General features: G+C 42.6%; 2 protein-coding genes across 5 annotated transcripts in view; both read left to right on the forward strand.

Annotated features, from left to right (window-relative positions):
* LOC311146879 (small conductance calcium-activated potassium channel protein 2-like) overlaps nucleotides 1-4,831 on the forward strand; it is a gene marked incomplete at both ends in the record, with an annotated part of 44,027 nt that extends 39,196 nt beyond the window's left edge. Inside the window, one exon of the mRNA XM_084183495.1 lies at nucleotides 4,517-4,831. Within this exon, the coding sequence (XP_084039621.1) occupies nucleotides 4,517-4,831 (315 nt within the window). The remainder of the gene's footprint in view (nucleotides 1-4,516) is intronic.
* Nucleotides 4,832-11,290: 6,459 nt separating this feature from the next.
* On the forward strand, nucleotides 11,291-19,135 carry LOC311146715 (MARVEL domain-containing protein 2-like). Of its 4 annotated transcripts, none has more exons than XM_084183270.1 (6): nucleotides 11,291-11,422; nucleotides 13,887-15,093; nucleotides 17,552-17,769; nucleotides 17,952-18,123; nucleotides 18,439-18,489; nucleotides 18,811-19,135. In XM_084183270.1, exons 2-6 carry the CDS (start codon nucleotides 13,972-13,974, stop codon nucleotides 18,925-18,927), a joined length of 1,680 nt encoding a protein of 559 aa, XP_084039396.1. In that variant the 5' UTR covers nucleotides 11,291-11,422; nucleotides 13,887-13,971; the 3' UTR covers nucleotides 18,928-19,135. The 4 variants fall into 4 exon arrangements, with proteins under 4 accessions (XP_084039396.1, XP_084039395.1, XP_084039397.1 ...); XM_084183269.1 differs by having other exon boundaries at nucleotides 13,945-15,093; XM_084183271.1 differs by having other exon boundaries at nucleotides 13,945-15,093; nucleotides 17,552-17,730.
* The last annotated feature ends 36 nt before the right edge of the window (nucleotides 19,136-19,171 follow it).

The following is a 19,171-nucleotide window of genomic DNA, read 5'->3' on the forward strand; positions in this document are numbered from 1 at the left end:
TATCTATATCCACAGTAAAACGAGTCCTATATCGACATAACCTGAAAGACCGCTCAGCAAGGAAGAAGCTACTGCTCCAAAACCGCCATAAAAAAGCCAGAATACTGTTTGCAACTGCACATGGGGACAAAGATCGTACTTTTTGGAGAAATGTCCTCTGGTTTGATGAAACAAAAATAGAACTGTTTGCCCATAATGACCATCGTTATGTTTGGAGGAAAAAGGGGGTTGCTTGCAAGCCGAAGAACACCATCCCAACCGTGAAGAACGAGGGTGGCAGCATTATGCTGTGGGGGTGCTTTGCTACAGGAGGGACTGGTGCACTTCACAGAATAGATGGCATCATGAGGAAGGACAATTATGTGGATATATTGAAGCAACATATCAAGACATCAGTCAGGAAGTTAAAGCTTGGTTGCAAATGGGTCTTCCAAACGGACAATGACCCCAAGCATACTTCCAAAGTTGTGCCAAAATGGCTTAAGGACAACAAAGTCAAGGTATTGGAGTGGCCATCCCAAAGCCCTGACCTCAATCTTATAGAAAATGTGTGGGCAGAACTGAAAAAGTGTGTGCGAGCAAGGAGGCCTACAAACCTGACTCAGTTACACCAGCTCTGTCAGGAGGAATGGGCCAAAATTCACCCAATTTATTGTGGGAAGCTTGTGGAAGGCTACCCGAAACGTTTGACCCAAGTTAAACAATTTAAAGGCAATGCTACCAAATACTAATTGAGTTTATGTAAACTTCTGACCCACTGGGAATGTGATGAATAAATAAAAGCTTAAATAAATAATTATCTCTACTATTATTCTGACATTTCACATTCTTAAAATAAAGTGGTGATCCTAACTGACCTAAGACAGGGAATTTTTACTAGGATTAAATGTCAGGAATTTTGAAAAACTGAGTTTAAATGTATTTGGCTAAGGTGTATGTAAACTTCCGACTTCAACTGTAATACTTCCAGGTCAACTGTAATATGAAAACCATTGTAAAGCACAATTTCTCCCCTTCCCAGCAAAATCAATGACGAGACCTTCATGCTGCCCGTCTCTGCATGATTGAAGAAAGCAATGGAGCTCCGGCGGGTCTTTTTAAAAATGGCGGGTGGGGAAGTGAAAGCTACTGCGTCATAGTGAAAGGGGGAGATATGTTGTGTGGGGAACCGGCTTTTTTCACCCTATTTGTCCAATTTATCACCTCTAAAATGTAAATAAAACACTAAAGAGTTTATATAATGTCTCATTACATACTTATTTGAAGGTTTGTGTTGAATTTGAAAAGGGTTTTCAGGGCGGTGCTAAATTTATCTTCACAATTAAACTGTGGGTGTCACGGTTTTTGAGAGTCATGATGGCTCGCAGTGATTACGTGAAAAATTAACAATTGATTTAATTAACTATTGATGAACTCACGAGTAATTCACTTTACACTCACCATTACTCTCACAATTGATAATTTCTTGTTTTTAATCTGCGAGAGAAGCGCTACACCTGGTGGAAAGAGGCTGTACGGCACAGAATGAGTTAAATAATGCGTGCCGTTCGTTACGTCGTGACATGTCACACTTTAACGTACAGCGTCAGCAGGATCAGTTTTCTCAACTTTTCTCCAATACTATTGGCGCATTACCATGTCAATAAACGCTAAATCAAAACTTAGTTCACACCCCGGATTTTGATGCCAACACAGTCGCTACAGTCTTATTAGTTTTCATTGCAGCCTCGTTTGAATGCCGCGGTTGCCCACATATTTACAGAACGGAGTTAGCTACCGTTAGCTAACGTTACTCCATACACTAGTCAACCTGGCATTCTTAGCAATGTAACTAGCTAACGTTACAGCCCTTACCTTATGCATTGATTCAGTACGCTCCCTCCTCTGTCAACGCAATTTTCTTATTGTCATTATAATCCACATTTGCGCTGACTGAGTAAGACAGTGTCTTTTCAATATATTCCCAAAAACCTGAAGTCGCCATCCAAGTAAAAAGTAGCCAGGGGTTGCGGGTGCACCCACGTTAAACAACACCAACATACTGTAATTGCTTGCTTGCATGACCTTTGGGCAGTCAAAAGAAAATGCCATGCTTTTTAACTTGGTTAGCTATGTGACTGTTTTCAACACATCAACTGTTTTAGACTGTTTGTTTTTTTACCAAGCAAGATAAATAAACGTTCAATCAGTACTGAGTGAATGAACAACAACAAAAGCTTCCTGTCATCACCAGACTGTCCATTTAAATAGAGTGTCAAGATAATGCGTTCATGACAGGGTTCGTACGTAAGCGTTAACGTCACCGCCATGGGATCTGAAGGTCCCGGCCCGCACGCACGATGTGTGCTTATTTTCTATTATTAGGTGGCTCTTAAAAAGAGCATTGTTGAGTGGCAATGGACAGGGACTGGGGTGTGTGTATTACTGTGCACGTCTTGCCAATAGTGTGTGATTAGGGCCCGCAATTTGGGGCGTTCCTGCATGTGGGCATATGCCGGAACGCCTCCCCCCTTGTGATTCTGGATTTCCCCTGATTGTCTATGCGATTAAAATGTGGGTCAAAAGAAAAGGGATTATTATCTGAGTTTTTCGGGGGCGAAGGACACTGTCTACCGGTGTCCTAACTAGCTATCTAGCTACCGGTGTCGCCCCCACCTCCCACCTGCTGTGTAGAGGTGTCCTCCTAGCTAGCTAGCACACATTGGGGCAACATGCAGGGGCGAAGTACACTGTCTACAGGTGTGTTAGCTAGCTACCCATCCCGCCTGCTGTGTACCGGAGTCCTAGTTGGCTAGCTAACTAGCACCCAGTGTCCTTCACTAACGCTTGCTGAACACATGCCTTCACCGTCATTAACAGAACTGCGGAAACAGTGTCCGACAGTCGGGGGGGGGGAGGACACTGTCTACCATTGTCCTTAGCTAGCTAGCTAGCTACCAGCATTGTCGCCCCAGCCTCTTCTTCTGTTGGGGTTTATGAGCGGTTAGCGTCCAACGTTATAACCGCATCCTACTGTACTGGACTGCTCCCACCTGTGTACCGGAGTCCTGGCTTAAAAATTGACATATTAAAGTATAAAGAGGGGTTCTTGCAGATGCAGGAATGCCCAAATACAGGAACGTCTTGAATTGCAGGCCGCAATTGCACCCTTCTCCGTCTTGCTACTGCGGAGGAGAGAACGGTGGAGACAGGAGAGACCAACTCTCAACACCCCTACGGGACATCCCAGGGACACAGTGCTTAACGGCAGGTTGGCAGATTGGGTTGTACATCCCAGGGACACAGTGCTCAATGGCAGGTTGGCAGATTGGGTTCCGTGAAATGCGTTCACACCGGCTGATTAACGGAGTGCCGGGCACTTGTTTACGCACTTGTTTATCTTCTGGTCCCACTGGAACATCCAGCTCCTCCGCTGCGTGATATCAGAGAAGACCACCGTTGTCCCGGGAAACATTCGGATGACCACCTCTGGCTCAGAACACTGAACAGTTTGTGCCACTTCATGCCTTGCATTCCGAGCCACCTATAATAAATAAAATAATATGCCATTTAGCAGACGCTTTTATCCAAAGCGACTTACAGTCATGCGTGCATAAATTTTTGTGTATGGGTGGTCCCGGGGATCGAACCCACTACCTTGGCGTTACAAGCGCCGTGCTCTACCAGCTGAGCTACAGAGGACCACAATTTGTGCCACCTAATGCGACAGTCAATAATGTACTGTATTTAAATAGTTCATGGGTAGGCTACATGTAGATTATTATTTGATTATTAAGATCTTGCTTGATTGTCTTGTTAAAAGAGATCAGGGAAATCTTTTCCATATTGGCTTAAATGGGTTTCTGGTTTTTCGCTTCCCTCTGGAAAATCAGTTGCTTATATAAAATTAATAATAATAACTACATTATTTCTGTTGCCGTTTGTCATTATTTTGTATTTTTACTTTACTTGTATTGCTGTGTTATGCTGTATTATAATATTGTATAATAATGTTGCATAATCACCTTCCAGTGTAAAAAAAACAAAAATACAGTTTCATTGATTGAGTGTTCAAAAATAGCTGTGGTGAAATTGATAAGAAAATAACCCCACCAATTTGTTTTTGCCCTAGTTGCTACCCCTTCTACACCAGATAGTTCTCTTTCCTGTCAACTCTCATATTGACATCCTTAGATTCAGATTCGAGTTACTTGTTTACTCTAGCATGATTTATTTATTCATTCATTTGTTCACTATTATTACCTCTTAAGGGGTCATTCGCAACTGATGTGAATTCAAAGCTACCAGGCTAATTTCCATCGGCCCTTAGGCAGAAATATGCACCGTATAGTAATAATGATACCATACAGCATTTACATGCTTTGAGAGCAATTTATGGACCAATAATACTGATAGAATACAATATTTATGTTTTAGTGCAATTTATGGCAAGTGTCAAACGACTACATTTCATATACACAATAAATACACTATACCATAATAGATCCATCACCTCGTCTCTCTCTTCCTCCTGCAGACCCAGAACGTGATGTATGACCTGGTGTCGGAGCTGCAGGAGCGCAGCGAGGAACTGGACAAGCGCATCGGCATGCTGGAGGAAAAGCTGGACTCGGTGACGGGCAGCCTACAGGCGCTGCCCTGCCTCATCTCCCAAGCCATAAACCAGCAGCAGCAGGAATTCCTGGACAGCTTCCTGCACCGCTTCCGGCCCACCTCGCTGGGCTCAGAGCGCTCGGAACGTTCAGAACGTTCCGAGCGCTCCTGGACCTCCACCGCCCGCCGGCGTCGTTCACCGTCAACGGCGCCGCACACCTCCTCCGACAGCGGCTAGCCACCGCCCTCGAAACCGCCCAAAACGACCCTAAACCACACTACCCCCCGACGACGACCCCTCCTTTGGAGCCCCATAACGTTCCCCTAACCCCCCTAAACCCCCCTCTACGTCACATCCAAAAACCAACACAGCTATGACTGGACTTCCAGCGCGGGACTGAACCAGAAACTGCTCCAATGCAAACCAGTGAAAACTTTGACACATCCTCTAAACAACAACCTAAACGACTTAAACCGAGACAAGTAGAGATATGGTTTATGTTTTAGCCATTGTATGGCTGTTCAAGTTAGCTTTTTTTGTAAAAGCCCTTGTATAGTTAAACTGACTGAGTTCAGGGTTGCTGGGGTGAGAGCTGGCTATCACACCGGAGCGTCCTTAACCCAGTGGGGGGGGGGGGTTGTCCGTCAGTGGAGGGTCTGCCTGGGCTTGCCTGGCCTGGTCAGATCAGTCTACGGGGACCGAGGAGGACAGATGACACCTTTGTCCGCACAGAGGGAGACGTCAAACCGGTGGACTTCCCTTTTACAAGACAAGTGTCATGGTTTTTCCCCGTAAACCAAGGTGACGGTTTAAGAGGGCCTCTGAAGGCTCTGACGTCAGTTCATTATTGAATCGCACTTAAGGTGAGGGGGGGGGGGGGGGGGGGGGGGGGGGGTCACACAAAAAGAGAGCAAGGGGAATGCACATGACATTACTACTGAGTAGGAAAATGTACACGAATGCCAATTTCGAAGTTTCCGTTTCCTTGTTCTTACCAAGGGAAAGTTGAGAGCGACTATCTTTTTTTAGTTACATATTGACATGTGATTTTTCAGTGCCTGAATGTACAAATAGTAGAGGGTTATTTAATTACTAATTTCAGAGCAAGTTTTTTTACGATGTTAACACTGAATACAAGCATTGCATTCCTTTTTCAGATACATTCCTCTTCAAAAACTCAAAGAAATTGTCTTAATGTAATGCATAACATTGCCTCCATTACACAATATCTCTTAATGTTTTGAAAACGTTTTTTCTTTTTTTACTTATACTAACCACTAAAAACGGAATAGGTCAGAGAGAGAGTGAGAGAGAAAAAAAGAGAGAGAACGTGTTTGAGGGCGAGAGAGTTCACTTCCAGCTCGATGCTGCACACTCATACTCATACAAAACTTTGCATTTAGATTTATGTTACTTTTGTTGTTGTTTTTTTAAACTTCAACTTCTTTTTTTATTAGGAACCTAGGATTTCTAGAGATGCAAATCTAGAGAGTTGCAGTAATGTGTTACATTATAACAAATGCATTCCCTGTTTTAAATTGACGTGAAGAAAAAAATATATTACAAAAAAAAATCCTGAAAGAATACAAATAAAGTACTAAGCTACTTGGATGGCTAGAGACAGTAAATTGGTTCACAGTACCACAAGGTGTCAACGTTACTTATTACATTGACCTCCTTCAAAAGGGTAATGGATCTCCCATTTAAAAAATAATAATTGAACGTTATCAATCAAGAAAACACAGTATTACGATATGACTTTAGCAAGGAGAACAAACATTGTCAGAAAGTCAGTTAGACATGTTGTAGTCTGTCTTCCACCAAACAGTCGACCAAGTGCGGACCTGTAAGCATCCACTAACGGTCAGGCTGTCCAGAGAGAAAGCTCTTGGTTTAATAACATGTTGAGGTTACTGTGAATGGGACTTAATCAAGCATGAATCTTTTTTTTAAAAACTTGAGTTAATCAAGCATGACTCTTCACTGCCCCTCTACACACTAACCATCCACTCCAACTGAGGGATATCACTCAATTACTGTATAGTCAGGGGCGGACTGGGACCAGAAATCGGCTCTGCCATTTCTAACACACTGGCCAATTTTTTCCCTTGAGGCCTTCACAACGGCCCATTTTATTCCTTGAGGCCCCCATTATTAGCCAGATGATTATCATTTTGCACAAAAAAACTACGTTAGACAGGCCCACTAAGATAAAAATGGACCAGCCCATCTGGCAAGTCCGCCGCTGTGTATAGTCTCTCTTTAAATCAGCTTTTACACCTTCAAGTTGATTGGAGGGCTACTCGATTGTGCTCACACCTGTTCCAGGCATACCAGCGTTAACCTCTTCATATGTTTGAGATTTAACTCCATCTGTCAACATCAAAAACAAAAGCTCCATACTCAATTATATGTTTTACTATAATTTTGCTGCAACAACCATTTCGATGGTAGGAAGATTTGGTCAAAAGATGGGGGAACCCCCATGTCCCTCTTCAGATTACATTTATGGCATGATACTTAGTATAGCACCAGTAAACAGACATCACAGGTGCTTGAATGTCCTCTCCAGAGAGTAGAGGTACTTCAGCTGGCAGAGAGGAAGCAGAGAGAGAGAGAGAGAGAGAGAGAGAGAGAGAGAGAGAGAGAGAGGAGGTACTTCAGCTGGCAGAGAGGAAGAAGAGAGAGAGAGAGAGAGAGAGAGAGGAGGTACTTCAGCTGGCAGAGAGGAAGCAGAGAGAGAGAGAGAGAGAGAGAGAGAGAGGAGGTACTTCAGCTGGCAGAGAGAGAGAGAGCGAGAGAGAGAGAGAGAGAGAGAGAGAGAGAGAGAGAGAGAGAGAGAGAGAGAGAGAGAGAGAGAGAGAGAGAGAGCGAGAGAGAGAGATTAGAGCCATACCTTATTTACTGACAGATGTCCGTTTTGCCCCATGGGGTTTGGAAGCAGCAAGAGTGGGTGTCCCGTGAATATGACCTCATTGTGGATGTCACAGAACAAATGGGACAAATGTAATAACGCAGGGGCAGATGCAGCGGGGCGCAACTTTCAGGACATTACAGAAATATAAATAGAAAAGTAATGTATAGAGAGGGTATTGCTCTCTGTATTTTACATTATACTAGAGAATTTCAGTTCTAGACATTATATTTCTTTATGATATGCCCCAGGGTTTTTCTACATGTTAACTGCCCAAACATCATTCCAATAGCTGTTACAGCAAAATAGAGTCCTCATTTTCTGAAAATAGTCCTCGCCAAAAATGCCACAATTTTACAAAGCGAGAGAGGGAAATTCATATCAATATGCTGATAATATCTGGTGAGGAAAATAATCTGAATACAATCATTCTTACTTCTATCTAAAAGAACAAGCAAAGCTGGCATCTGATTGTGTTTAAACTAGGTAAAACAGGATGAAAACTAAGTAATGTATACCATTGTTATGTGTACACTGCCACATAATGCATTTGTAGTAGCGGAATAAACCAATTTTAATGGATGGCAATTGGTGATGGTATGTTCTCTGTATGTGTTGTTATTTATTTTGCAGGTGACAGTTGTACCACAAAGAGGAGAACGTCTGGTCATTAAAAACTATCTTCAGCTATGATTTCGCTCTCCATTTTGTTGTAAATAAACACTGTGGAGGGGAACGTCCTAAAAACATGATCACCGAAGTCCTTATTGATAGAAACATATACACAGTCCTCGGGGGGACATCCAGCAGCTTAGGCCCGGTTCCAAGGGGAACTATGAGCCGTCGTCACCAATGCAAGGCTACGGGGCCACACCCATTAATGTACAGGCCCAGCTTAACGAGGCTATTTATGTCTACATGTATAAAACGATCCTCCGACGCTAACTATACAGAGTGGCCGATGGGAGAAATGATGATGCCTTTTTTCCAATAAGTGTGGCCACTCACCCCTCTGTATTACGTAACTCTCACCGAGAACTTGGAGTGTGAAAAGGTCCCTATGGGAGTCATTTATTGAATTATGTTCCCACTGCCTCTCCCTGTCTGCCCCGGAGGTTACTACCAGCTGCAATATGCTAATGCTGCTCCAATCCCTTTCGGCTAATGTGGTTGGGCATACACTTGGAGATATCAAAGAGGATAGGAAATGATCCACATTTTCAGTTTTTTTTCTCGATGGACAGTGGTGAGGAGGAGGAGGATTGGGGCTTTCTGTGGAGATGTTTCTTGGACTGAGAGTCTCCCATTTCTGCATCCATCATCCTGCTCACCCGGAGAAGGTCTGAGGGAAACAGGATGAAATGTTACAAATCAGCTTGTCTGTGGCAGGCTGCCGTGGCTTCTCTGCTTAATTTAGCTGTGAAGAGAGAGAGAGAGGCCCATTCCGGCGCCCCGAGCCATGCGTCAGGACCTGATCCATGAAACAGTGTGTCCTCCATGTCCTCCATCTCACACGATCACTTCAACCAAGGCTATAAATTCAGATCTATGATCAAATCTCACTTCTCGTTCAGAAAGCCTTGCATAAAATGTTTCAATTTTGCAAATTGGTTTTCAGAACGTGTCCATCTACGGTAATATTGAACACTGACATAACTCGTCAGCCGTCTGAATTGGTGTTTTGTCATCCAATAATACATCAACCTCTATTCAGTGATCAAAGTCACCGAAAACCAATAAATGCCATTTAATAAACAGGGAAGGTCACTTAGAGCAAAAACATAACATTTGTTACGAAGAAACGTAATGTATAGAACAGATCAGATCCTCTGTCGTGCGGAATAGAGTTCCCATCTGTTCATTCTCTATCTATGTTACATTTCTATCTGCAGTGCTCTGGACATTGTTCTCAACTGAACAAGTGCCCTTCACCTTTCACAAAAACACAACATCAACACAACAACAGCAGCTGAATAGAGGCATATTGTACAGAACAGACAAGATCCTCTGCCATCTGGAAAAGAGATTCACATCCATTCTATGCATTCTATGTCTATGTGTTTCCAACTGAACACGACCCTGTGGTGTCAGAACAGAGGACAGCAGAGGACAGGACTAGATGACGTGGCTTGAGGGCAAGACCGTGGGGGGATACAGTGCTCACTCATGTCAGGGGGTAGGAGGTTGTGTGTGGGAGGTGGGGGGGGGTTTGGACTATTTACTTCAGATGTCCTTGCCTTGAGGTTTCTCCCCATTTCAATGTGCACACTGTGCACACATGTACAATACTGTTGACCATGGAGGAAAAGCTAGCTGGATGATAAAACAATGTCATTGCGCAATGCACTCTCCTACCCACACTCATGATAGTGTCAGTCGGAACGTCAGTGAGTTCCACAGAATTGAATTGCACTAAGTGCATAGTTGAGAGAAGACAGGAATGATATCTTGATATCATTAGGTTTTGAAATCTTATACCATACGGAAATGGTGGTGTAGGATTGAGTCAAATTGATTGACTGATGGCTGGATAGCTGCATCAAGTCAATACAGGTAACGCTGGCCATTGTTTTGACTAATGCTACAGTCATGGCAGATTCTGAAGAACATACAGACAAAGAGACAAGCATAAGGCTCCAATGTCATACCTTACGCTCTACAGCAGCTCTATATGTAGGCATTCCTGTGGGAAACAAGCTCTAGTTAGCTCAGATTCAGCAGCTCCTAGATCATTCTAACCCCGGAGGGAAACACCTCACTACAGGCGAGGTGTTACTAGCTGCCGGTTTGGATTGAGACACATTGGGATTTAGGACCTGCATCGTCCCACTGAACCTGACAAAGCTGAGGTTGAGAAAAAGACAGCCCTGTAATCCAGCCATGTACAAAGCAGGTGGGGAGGAATCAGGCCCAAAGCCTTTTTACACATTACTGAGGAAACACAGTCAGGAGAGGCAAGAACATGGCTGCTGAGGTTGTGCTCTCTGTGCAGCTGGGGATAAGAATGGGAATGAGAAATGGAGAGAGTGGAGAAAGAGAGGAAGAGGGGAGAGAGAGACAGCTGAAGCCAGAGGGCAAGAGAGAGGGCAAGAGAGAGAGAGAGAGAGAGAGAGAGAGAGAGAGAGAGAGAGAGAGAGAGAGAGAGAGAGAGAGAGAGAGAGAGAGAGAGAGAGAGAGAGAGAGAGAGAGAGAGAGAGAAGCCTAATAACTGGAGTATGCTGGCCTCTAGTGCCAGACTTGGGATCTGTTTATGGTTATGAGAATATAATTGAATTATAGATAATGAGATGAGCTATTTTGCAGATCTTAGATAGTGGTTGTAATGTGATTAATAGGGTAGGATTGATATCAAACTGAAGAGATGCCCCTGATGAATTTGCAGAATTGATTTTGTATTACCGGAGATAACCTTTTTCAGAATAAACATCATTATTTAATAGGGAAGTATTTTCTTTTCCAAAACACATTCAAAACACCTGTTGAGGTAAAATACTATTCTCTTCCAAAACACATTAAAAACACCTGTTGAGCTAAAATACTATTCTCTTCCAAAACACATTCAAAACACCTGTTGAGGTCAAATACACTGAGCATCAGAGGTTTGAGCAGTGTTCTCTCAGAGTTGTCACGATCTAGGTTTAGGATGTAAATATTTATAGCCGTTCTCCCACAGAGATTAGCCTAGCGGTGCCAGCCAACCAGCAGCACCAACACAAGGGCTGTTCAGGTTTAATATTTAAGCTCTGCTTCCCTCTTAGCTCGACCGCCTGCGATAACACAGCTGAGTCACCTGAGAAGGGCTGGCTGGGCCTGCTGTAGGGGCAGCCATTTTGAGAACAGTTTCTGCATCACAGCACTCAAAGTTCTGCTGCTCTGAACTGACCAGTGTGGAACTTGTCCTTAGCAACAACAAGGTAAGCTGCCTACATTTTAAAGGACGTTTTTAACTTCTACATTACATTATATAAACCTGACTTTCACCATAAAGAAAATCATAGAGGGATTTAATTAGGACTTTATTTGAAGTTATAGTTTGATCATTTGTGTAGACGTTAAGCCTAAGTGTGAGTTTATTGTGAGCCAAAGTTACGTTTTAAGCCTCTTTTGTCTTGTGAGTTGTAGCAAGTAGCATACTGTAGAAATGCAGGGTTTAAACCAGAAAGCAATTTAGTTCTCCTTTTTTGAGTTGGGAGCAAGGAGCTGGAAACACCATGCTCCCGCTGAGAACCTAAACTGTTTCTGACATTGACTGCACAATGTGATAAATGAGTTTTCCTCAGACTCCTGTGAGGGAGAGGCTATTGTATGCGCTGTAAAGACAAAAAGTGTTTTACAAACATTCCGCCACGGTCATTTTCTTTCTCAAGATCAAAGATTCTTGTGGAGCTCTATTTTTAGCTGACCTATAATAACATATCTGTGCCACATCATTATAATAAAGGGGGGTGAGTAGAAAATGATGTCATATAGAGAAAAATAAGAGAGAAAAAAACAATGAACACCCTTGTTTTTCTTGCACTAATACTCGCACTTTTATTTTCTACACTCTTAGAAAAGGGTTCAAAAGGGTTCTTCGGTTGGCCCCATAGTAGAACCCTTTTTGGTTCCAGGTAGAGCTCTTTTGGGTTCCATGTAGAACTCTCTGTGTAAAGGATTGTACATTGAACTCAAAAGGGTTCTACCTGGAACCAAAAAGTGTTTTTCAAAGGGTTCTCCTATAGTCCCAGTCAGTATTAGATAGAATGTCGCGGCCCCGCCTGCCTGTGGGGAAAACAAGCTGTGGTTACCTAAGTTACCCCATTGGCTCACAGAAAAAACTTGACCTTTTTCAAACACAATTTTCTTGTTGTCTGCTTGTTTTAGTCAATTGCAAAGCTACATTTGAGAAAAGTAAGTCTAATGATTACTTTTCAACATTGCCTGCTCTCAAGCGTTCTCTTAGAAAAACGTAATATTGTAGGGCTTCCCTCATGCCCCTTGTCATGATGGTGCTAGCAGCCATGTGAGTGAGTGCTAACCAGATATCGACTGGAACATTCAGCTAGCCAAGACCAACAACACAAACAAACAGACTATACAGCCAGAAATACTTTAAAGTACTACTTAAGTAGTTTTTTGGGGTATCTGTACTTTACTATTTATATTTTTTTACAACTTTTACTTCAATACGTTCTTAAAGAAAATACTGTACTTTTTACTCCATACATTTTCCCTGACACCCAAAAGTACTCGTTACATTTTGAATGCTTAGCAGGACAGGAAAATGGTTCAAATCATACATTTATCAAGAGAACATCCCTGATCATCTCTACTGCCTCTGATCTGGCAGACTCACTAAACACAAATGCTTCATTTGAGTGTTGGAGTGTGCCCCTGGCTAGCCGTAAATAAAATTTAAAGGAAAATTGTGCCTTCTGGTTTGCTTAATATAAGGAATTTTTGATTATTTATACTTTTACTTTTGATACTTAAGTATATTTTAGCAATTACATTTACTTTTGCAATGTAAGTATATATTTTTTACTTTTACTTACAATAAGTAGTATTTTACTGGGTGACTTTCACTTTTACTTGAGTCATTTTTTATTAAGGTATCTTTACTTTTACTCAAGTATGACAATTGGGTACTTTTTCCACCACTGTATGTATACAGCTGAAAGTAGTGAGTGGAGTTACAAACAGACTATACCAAACAAGTTAAATGTCTTACCTGTGATTAAATGTTTTCCACACACATAGCTACGCGTAGCCTACTTGGACACTGGGTCCCCACATTTCCCATGCCGAATAGCCTGAAGCCACAGGGCTCTTCTCACAATATCTATATCCCTACGTGGGAACCTAGTTACAATGAACAACACAGCAGCTTTTCCACATGTTTGGTTATTTCTGTATAACAAAAAATTGACAACGAAGTTGTCTCTTTTACAATGGCGGTCAATGGGAAAGAATGTTTGTTTTCCTCATTTTGTGGGCGTGGTCGAGGGGAATTCGTTCTTATGACGTGAATATCGACTTGGATTATGGGGACACCTGAAGAACTCTTTTAGGTTCTAGATAGCACCTTTTTTTCTAAGAGTGTCACACTGACTTAGCTGCTTTATTGAGGAAAAATGTACTTACTATGACTTTGATAGGTGGTTGTCTCACCTAGCTACCTTAAGATGAATGCACTAACTGTAAGTCGCTCTGGATAAGAGTGTCTACTAAATGATTCAAATTAAAATGTAAATATTGGATTAATTGGTCAAAATGTTAGTCAATATTAACAATTATTACAAGCGAAAAAATACACAGCATACATATTCAAAAATGCTAAATCCCTGTTACGGTAGGCCTAACCCTGTTTTGTTTTTTGTTCCTCTATGATTCACACAGTTCCTCTATGACAAGAAAATTAACTTAATCTTTCTTCCATCCTCAATGATTAACTAAGCCCACTTACTGTATAGCAGCCCATAGCATGAAAAACTGGAGTAAAATATTCAAGAGAGGAGACATTGAGAGTGTGGATGGGAACTTCTCTTCGAAGAGAAACTCCTCGAACAATGCCCCAGCAGAGCTAACACCTCAGAGGACATTTGAGGACGACCTTTCAGATGATGCAAACTCCACTGCCCACTCATCCATCACTCCTCCACATGTACATGGAGAGGGTGATGGCGGGGACGAGGGGACCCTAAAGGACAGGTTGAAAACCCTCCTCCCCCAATCATGGGGCAGTATTCTCCACAAATTGGGGAAAGGTGATGCAGACTCTGATCTGGGTTCCACTGGGGTCAAGATTGTGCCCAATGGTACCAGGGTGAGTCCACCTGTCAGCCCCATAATGGAGAGGAGGTACTGGGACACTCAGGACTCACTGGGGACCTCCAGCAAGAGTTCCCGTAGGCCCTTGTTGAGGGACAGTCCCATAGACAGTGACCTACTCCATTATCTTCCAGAGGAATCAGAGCTGACCAGTATCCATCCAGCTGAGTACTATGCTGAGAAGGTGGAGGTCTACAAACTAAAGTACTCCTATATGAAATCCTGGCCTGGATTATTGAGACTCCTGGCTGGGTTTGAGCTTCTCTTTGGGGGTATGGTCCTCGCCTGTGTCTGTGCCTACATCTATAAGGACAGTGAGTGGTCAAACGCCTATGGACTGTATAACAACAGGCATGGCACGTCGGGGTACTCCTATAACGGACCCATGACTCCATTCGTGATGGCGGTGGTTGGGGTGGCGTGGATTATAACCATCCTCCTACTGGTGATAGGGCTGACCATGTACTACCGTACCATTCTCCTGGACTCCCCCTGGTGGCCTCTCACAGAAGGCATCATCAACGTCGCCCTGTTCCTCCTCTACATGGCGGCTGGTATCGTGTACCTGAATGACCTCAACCGTGGGGGGTTGTGTTACATGACCATAGGCATTAACCCCATAATGTCCAGCCTGTGTCGGGTTGACGGGGGACAGATGGCTGGCACGGCTTTCATCTTCATCAACATGCTGATGTACCTCATCAGCTTCCTGGTGTGTCTGAAGATGTGGAGGCATGAGGCCACTCGCAGGGAGATGGAGTTCTTTGAGAACCAGGTAGGTGGTTGATGTTTCTTCTTGATTTTTTTTTGTGCTCACTGATCCTCTTTCACCTCCCCATTCAAGTGAGGTCAATGAAGTGTATTAATCTAATGTGCTCCATTGCACTAAAGTTCGACCTAAGGATGAGCCATTATTCTAAACAACCTAGCCTAGAAGCCTCTGACGCTCTCTCTATGTTGCGCTTTTCTCTGTCTGAGGTATGATACTTATTACTGAGGGAACCCGACTCATGGTATTTCTATTGCTCATTGGCATCTGGAAGTTACTATGGGAATGGTGTCAGATCAAACAGTTCTTAGAGGTCACAGAACGTGCTGTTATGACTGGGAATGAGTAAAAAAATGCCTAAGATCTCAAAACAACAGCAACAAAACTACCCATGTGGATACGTATGGGGACACCATTGTTTCATATAGTCCTGCAGCTGGCTGTTTCAGCCCAAGTCTATTACTGTTAGTAAATCGAGTCCATCTTAACAGTTCTCACAGCAACCACCTATGGGTAAAAAGCCACAGAGCTATTGTATTTGATGTCAGATAAACAAGGGTCGGAAGTCGAGGAGTAGCCAATGTAGCAAAATAAGCTTAGTTTGTCAATTGAAGACAACTTATATGAACATTATGATTCTCGACCATATGTGTTTCATCTCTGTAGGGAGACGAAACACATATGATTGATAAAGCTGAACACTACAGTTAAATATATACACTACCAGTCAAAAGTTTGGACACACCTACTCATTCAAGGGTTTTTCTTTATTTTTACTATTTTTCACATTGTAGGCTAATAGTGAAGACATCAAAACTATGAAACAACACACATGGAATCATGTAGTAACAAAAAGGTGTTAAACAAATCAAAATATATTTTATATTTGAGATTCTTCAAATAGCCACCCTTTGCCTTGATGACAGCTTTGCACACTCTTGGCATTCTCTCAACCAACTTCATGTGGTAGTCATCTGGAATGCATTTCAATTAACAGGTGTGCCTTCTAAAAAGTTAATTTGTGGAATTTATTTCATTCTTAATGCATTTGAGCCAATCAGTTGTGTTGTGACAAGGTAGGGGGGGGTATACAGAAGATAGCCCTATTTGGTAAAAGACCAAGTCCATATTATGGCAAGAACAGCTGAAATAAGCAAAGATAAACGACAGTCTATCATTACTTTAAGACATGAAGGTCAGTCAATACGGAACATTTCAAGAACTTTGAAAGTTTCTTCAAGTGCAGCCGCAAAAATCATCAAGCGCTATGATGAAACTGGCTCTCATGAGGACCGCCACAGGAATGGAAGACCCAGAGTTAACTCTGCTGCAGAGAATAAGTTCATTAGAGTTACCAGCCTCAGAAATTGCAGCCCAAATAAATGCTTCACAGAGTTCAAGTAACAGACACATCTCAACATCAACTGTTCAGAGGAGACTGTGTGAATCAGGCCTTCATGGTTGAATTGCTGCAAAGAAACCACTACTAAAGGACACCAATAAGGAGAAGAGACTTGCTTGGGCCAAGAAACTCGAGCAATGGACATTAGACCAGTGGAAATGTGTCGTTTGGTCTGATGAGTCCAAATTGGAGATTTTTGGTTCCAACCGCCGTGTCTTTTGTGAGACGCGGTGTGGGTAAACGGATGATCTCTGCATGTGTATTTCCCACCGTAAAGCATGGAGGAGGAGGTGTTATGGTGTGGGGGTGCTTTGCTGGTGACACTGTCTGATTTATTTAGAATTCAAGGCACACTTAACCAGCATGGCTACCACAGCATTCTGCAGCGATACACCATCCCATCTGGTTTGGGCTTAGTGGGACTATCATTTGGTTTTCAACAGGACTATGACCCAACACACCTCCAGAATGTGTAAGGGCTATTTTACCAAGATGGAGTGTGATGGAGTGCTGCATCAGATGACCTGGCCTCCACAATCCCCCGACCTCAACACAATTGAGGTGGTTTGGGATGAGTCGGACCGCAGAGTGAAGGAAAAGCAGCCAACAAGTGCTCAGCATATGTGGTAACTCCTTCAAGACTGTTGGAAAAGCATTCCAGGTGAAGCTGGTTGAGAGAATGCCAAGAGTGTGCAAAGCTGTCATCAAGGTAAAGGGTGGCTATTTGAAGAATCTCAAATATAAAATATATTTTGATTTGTTTAACACTTTTTGGGTTACTACATGATTCCATATGTGTTATTTCATAGTTTTGATGTCTTCACTATTATTCTACAATGTAGAAAATAGTAAAAATAAAGAAAGACCCTTGAATGAGTAGGTGTGTCAAAACTTTTGACTTGTACTTTACATAACTTCACACAGTTGCAGTCATCATATGAGGCAGCATGAGGCAGGTTGTTTTCACCCTTTCAGCACAGTGTACATTTGTCATCGGATGCTTTGGTATCTAATATACTTTGAGTTGTTGCATGATATCTAATTCTTCAACTTTGGCTTCAGGAGCATCTGAGGCCCATCTCAGGAGCATCTGTGGCCCAGACCAAACCTCCTAATCCCCAGACCAAGAGGATTGTGTTTGAGGATGAGATGGACAGCTCAGTGAGGGCGACCAAACGCCAGCACCTCACAGAGTTCCAGCAGGAGGAGCCAGGCAGCCGGAACAGAGCCAACCCCACAGGGTACGCCCAGAAGCCCAGAGTCATCGCAGACTATGTCATGTGAGTGAGAGGATATGCCTAATATCCTGACACTGATTTTGTTTAAGGATGTGAGGCTCTCATGCTGAGGTACCAGTGGAGCGACAGGAAGTGCTCATATTTGGTTAAATTGTATTAGGTGTAATAATGATATTTAGTTGACATTATCTAACATATCCTTGTGTCTTACCCTATCCCATCAGTAAATATCCAGAAATCTTCTCTATGGAAGAAAGGGAAAAATACAAAGCTGTTTTTAATGACCAGTATCAGGAGTACAAGGACCTTCACAAAGATATCAGTGCCACCTTCATGAAGTTCAGAGAGCTGGATGCCATGATGGGCAAACTCCTCAAAGATGGCAATCGTCATGAGGTGAGTGATTTAATCTAACTCTGCAAATCTGGGCCTGAGCCTCGATGGTGTTTTCGATCTCACTATGATAGATACACCACGATACTTTCCTTTTTCTGGAAGTGTAACTACACTTGAACTCAATATAATGAGCATTTTTGCTATCTTATTGTCACTGTCACTGATCAATGAGAGGTACATTCCATTCCATGTCCTGCACAAAGGCTTCCACTAAAAATAGCATGTGACATCCGCATAATACTATTTTTTAACATGAATATCTTTCATCCTTTTAACCAATTGAATTATGGGTGTTTTGTTCTGTCCATTATGTAGGAGCAGAAGAGAATCAAGCGGATTTTGAAGAAGTACGAGCAAAAAAAATGTGTACGTGGTGAATGGAGATCCCTAACATTTCTCTCACGTTTCCTCGCTCACACTGAAACAATTCCAAAAATCATTCAGCAATAATTTTAACGTTCAACTGAGATGTATTAGAATTGTTACTGTTGTGTAAACACCCAGGTAATATTTGCTTTTTCAATAAAGCTGCCCGTTCATGTGGATAATATTGCTGCGGCTGAAATGGGGCCTCTAGAAATTCTCATTTAACACCTCTTACATTACAAAAAGAATCAGGCTGTGGGGAAATATGTGGAGGGATGGAGCTGCAGTCAACACGATGTGTGTTTCTTTGTGACTTCACAGGACCCTGCCTTCCTGGAGAAGAAGGGACGATGTGACTATCTGAAAGCTAAATTAAGCCACATCAAGAACAGGATCCGCAATTTCGACCAGGGCACCTTGGCAAAGGGTCGGACCTGAAGAAATAGCTCACAGAGGGAACAAAAGGAACATAATTATTCTGTTCTTGTCACGTCTTTGATTGTCATTCTCTGTGAGATTGTTTCGTTATTTCAGCACCAATTGTGTTTTTGGTGTGTTTTTTGTCTGTACAAATCAGTATCTGTGTGTTGTTCCATTGTAGCCTACATCATGTTTTGTACTACTGTAAAGATTACTTGCCCAGAAATATTGTTGTGTGAGTTTCAGTCATGGAGTGAATGAA

Source organism: Coregonus lavaretus (assembly GCF_964263955.1).
Source record: "Coregonus lavaretus genome assembly, chromosome: 19".
NCBI classification, from domain to species: domain Eukaryota; kingdom Metazoa; phylum Chordata; class Actinopteri; order Salmoniformes; family Salmonidae; genus Coregonus; species Coregonus lavaretus.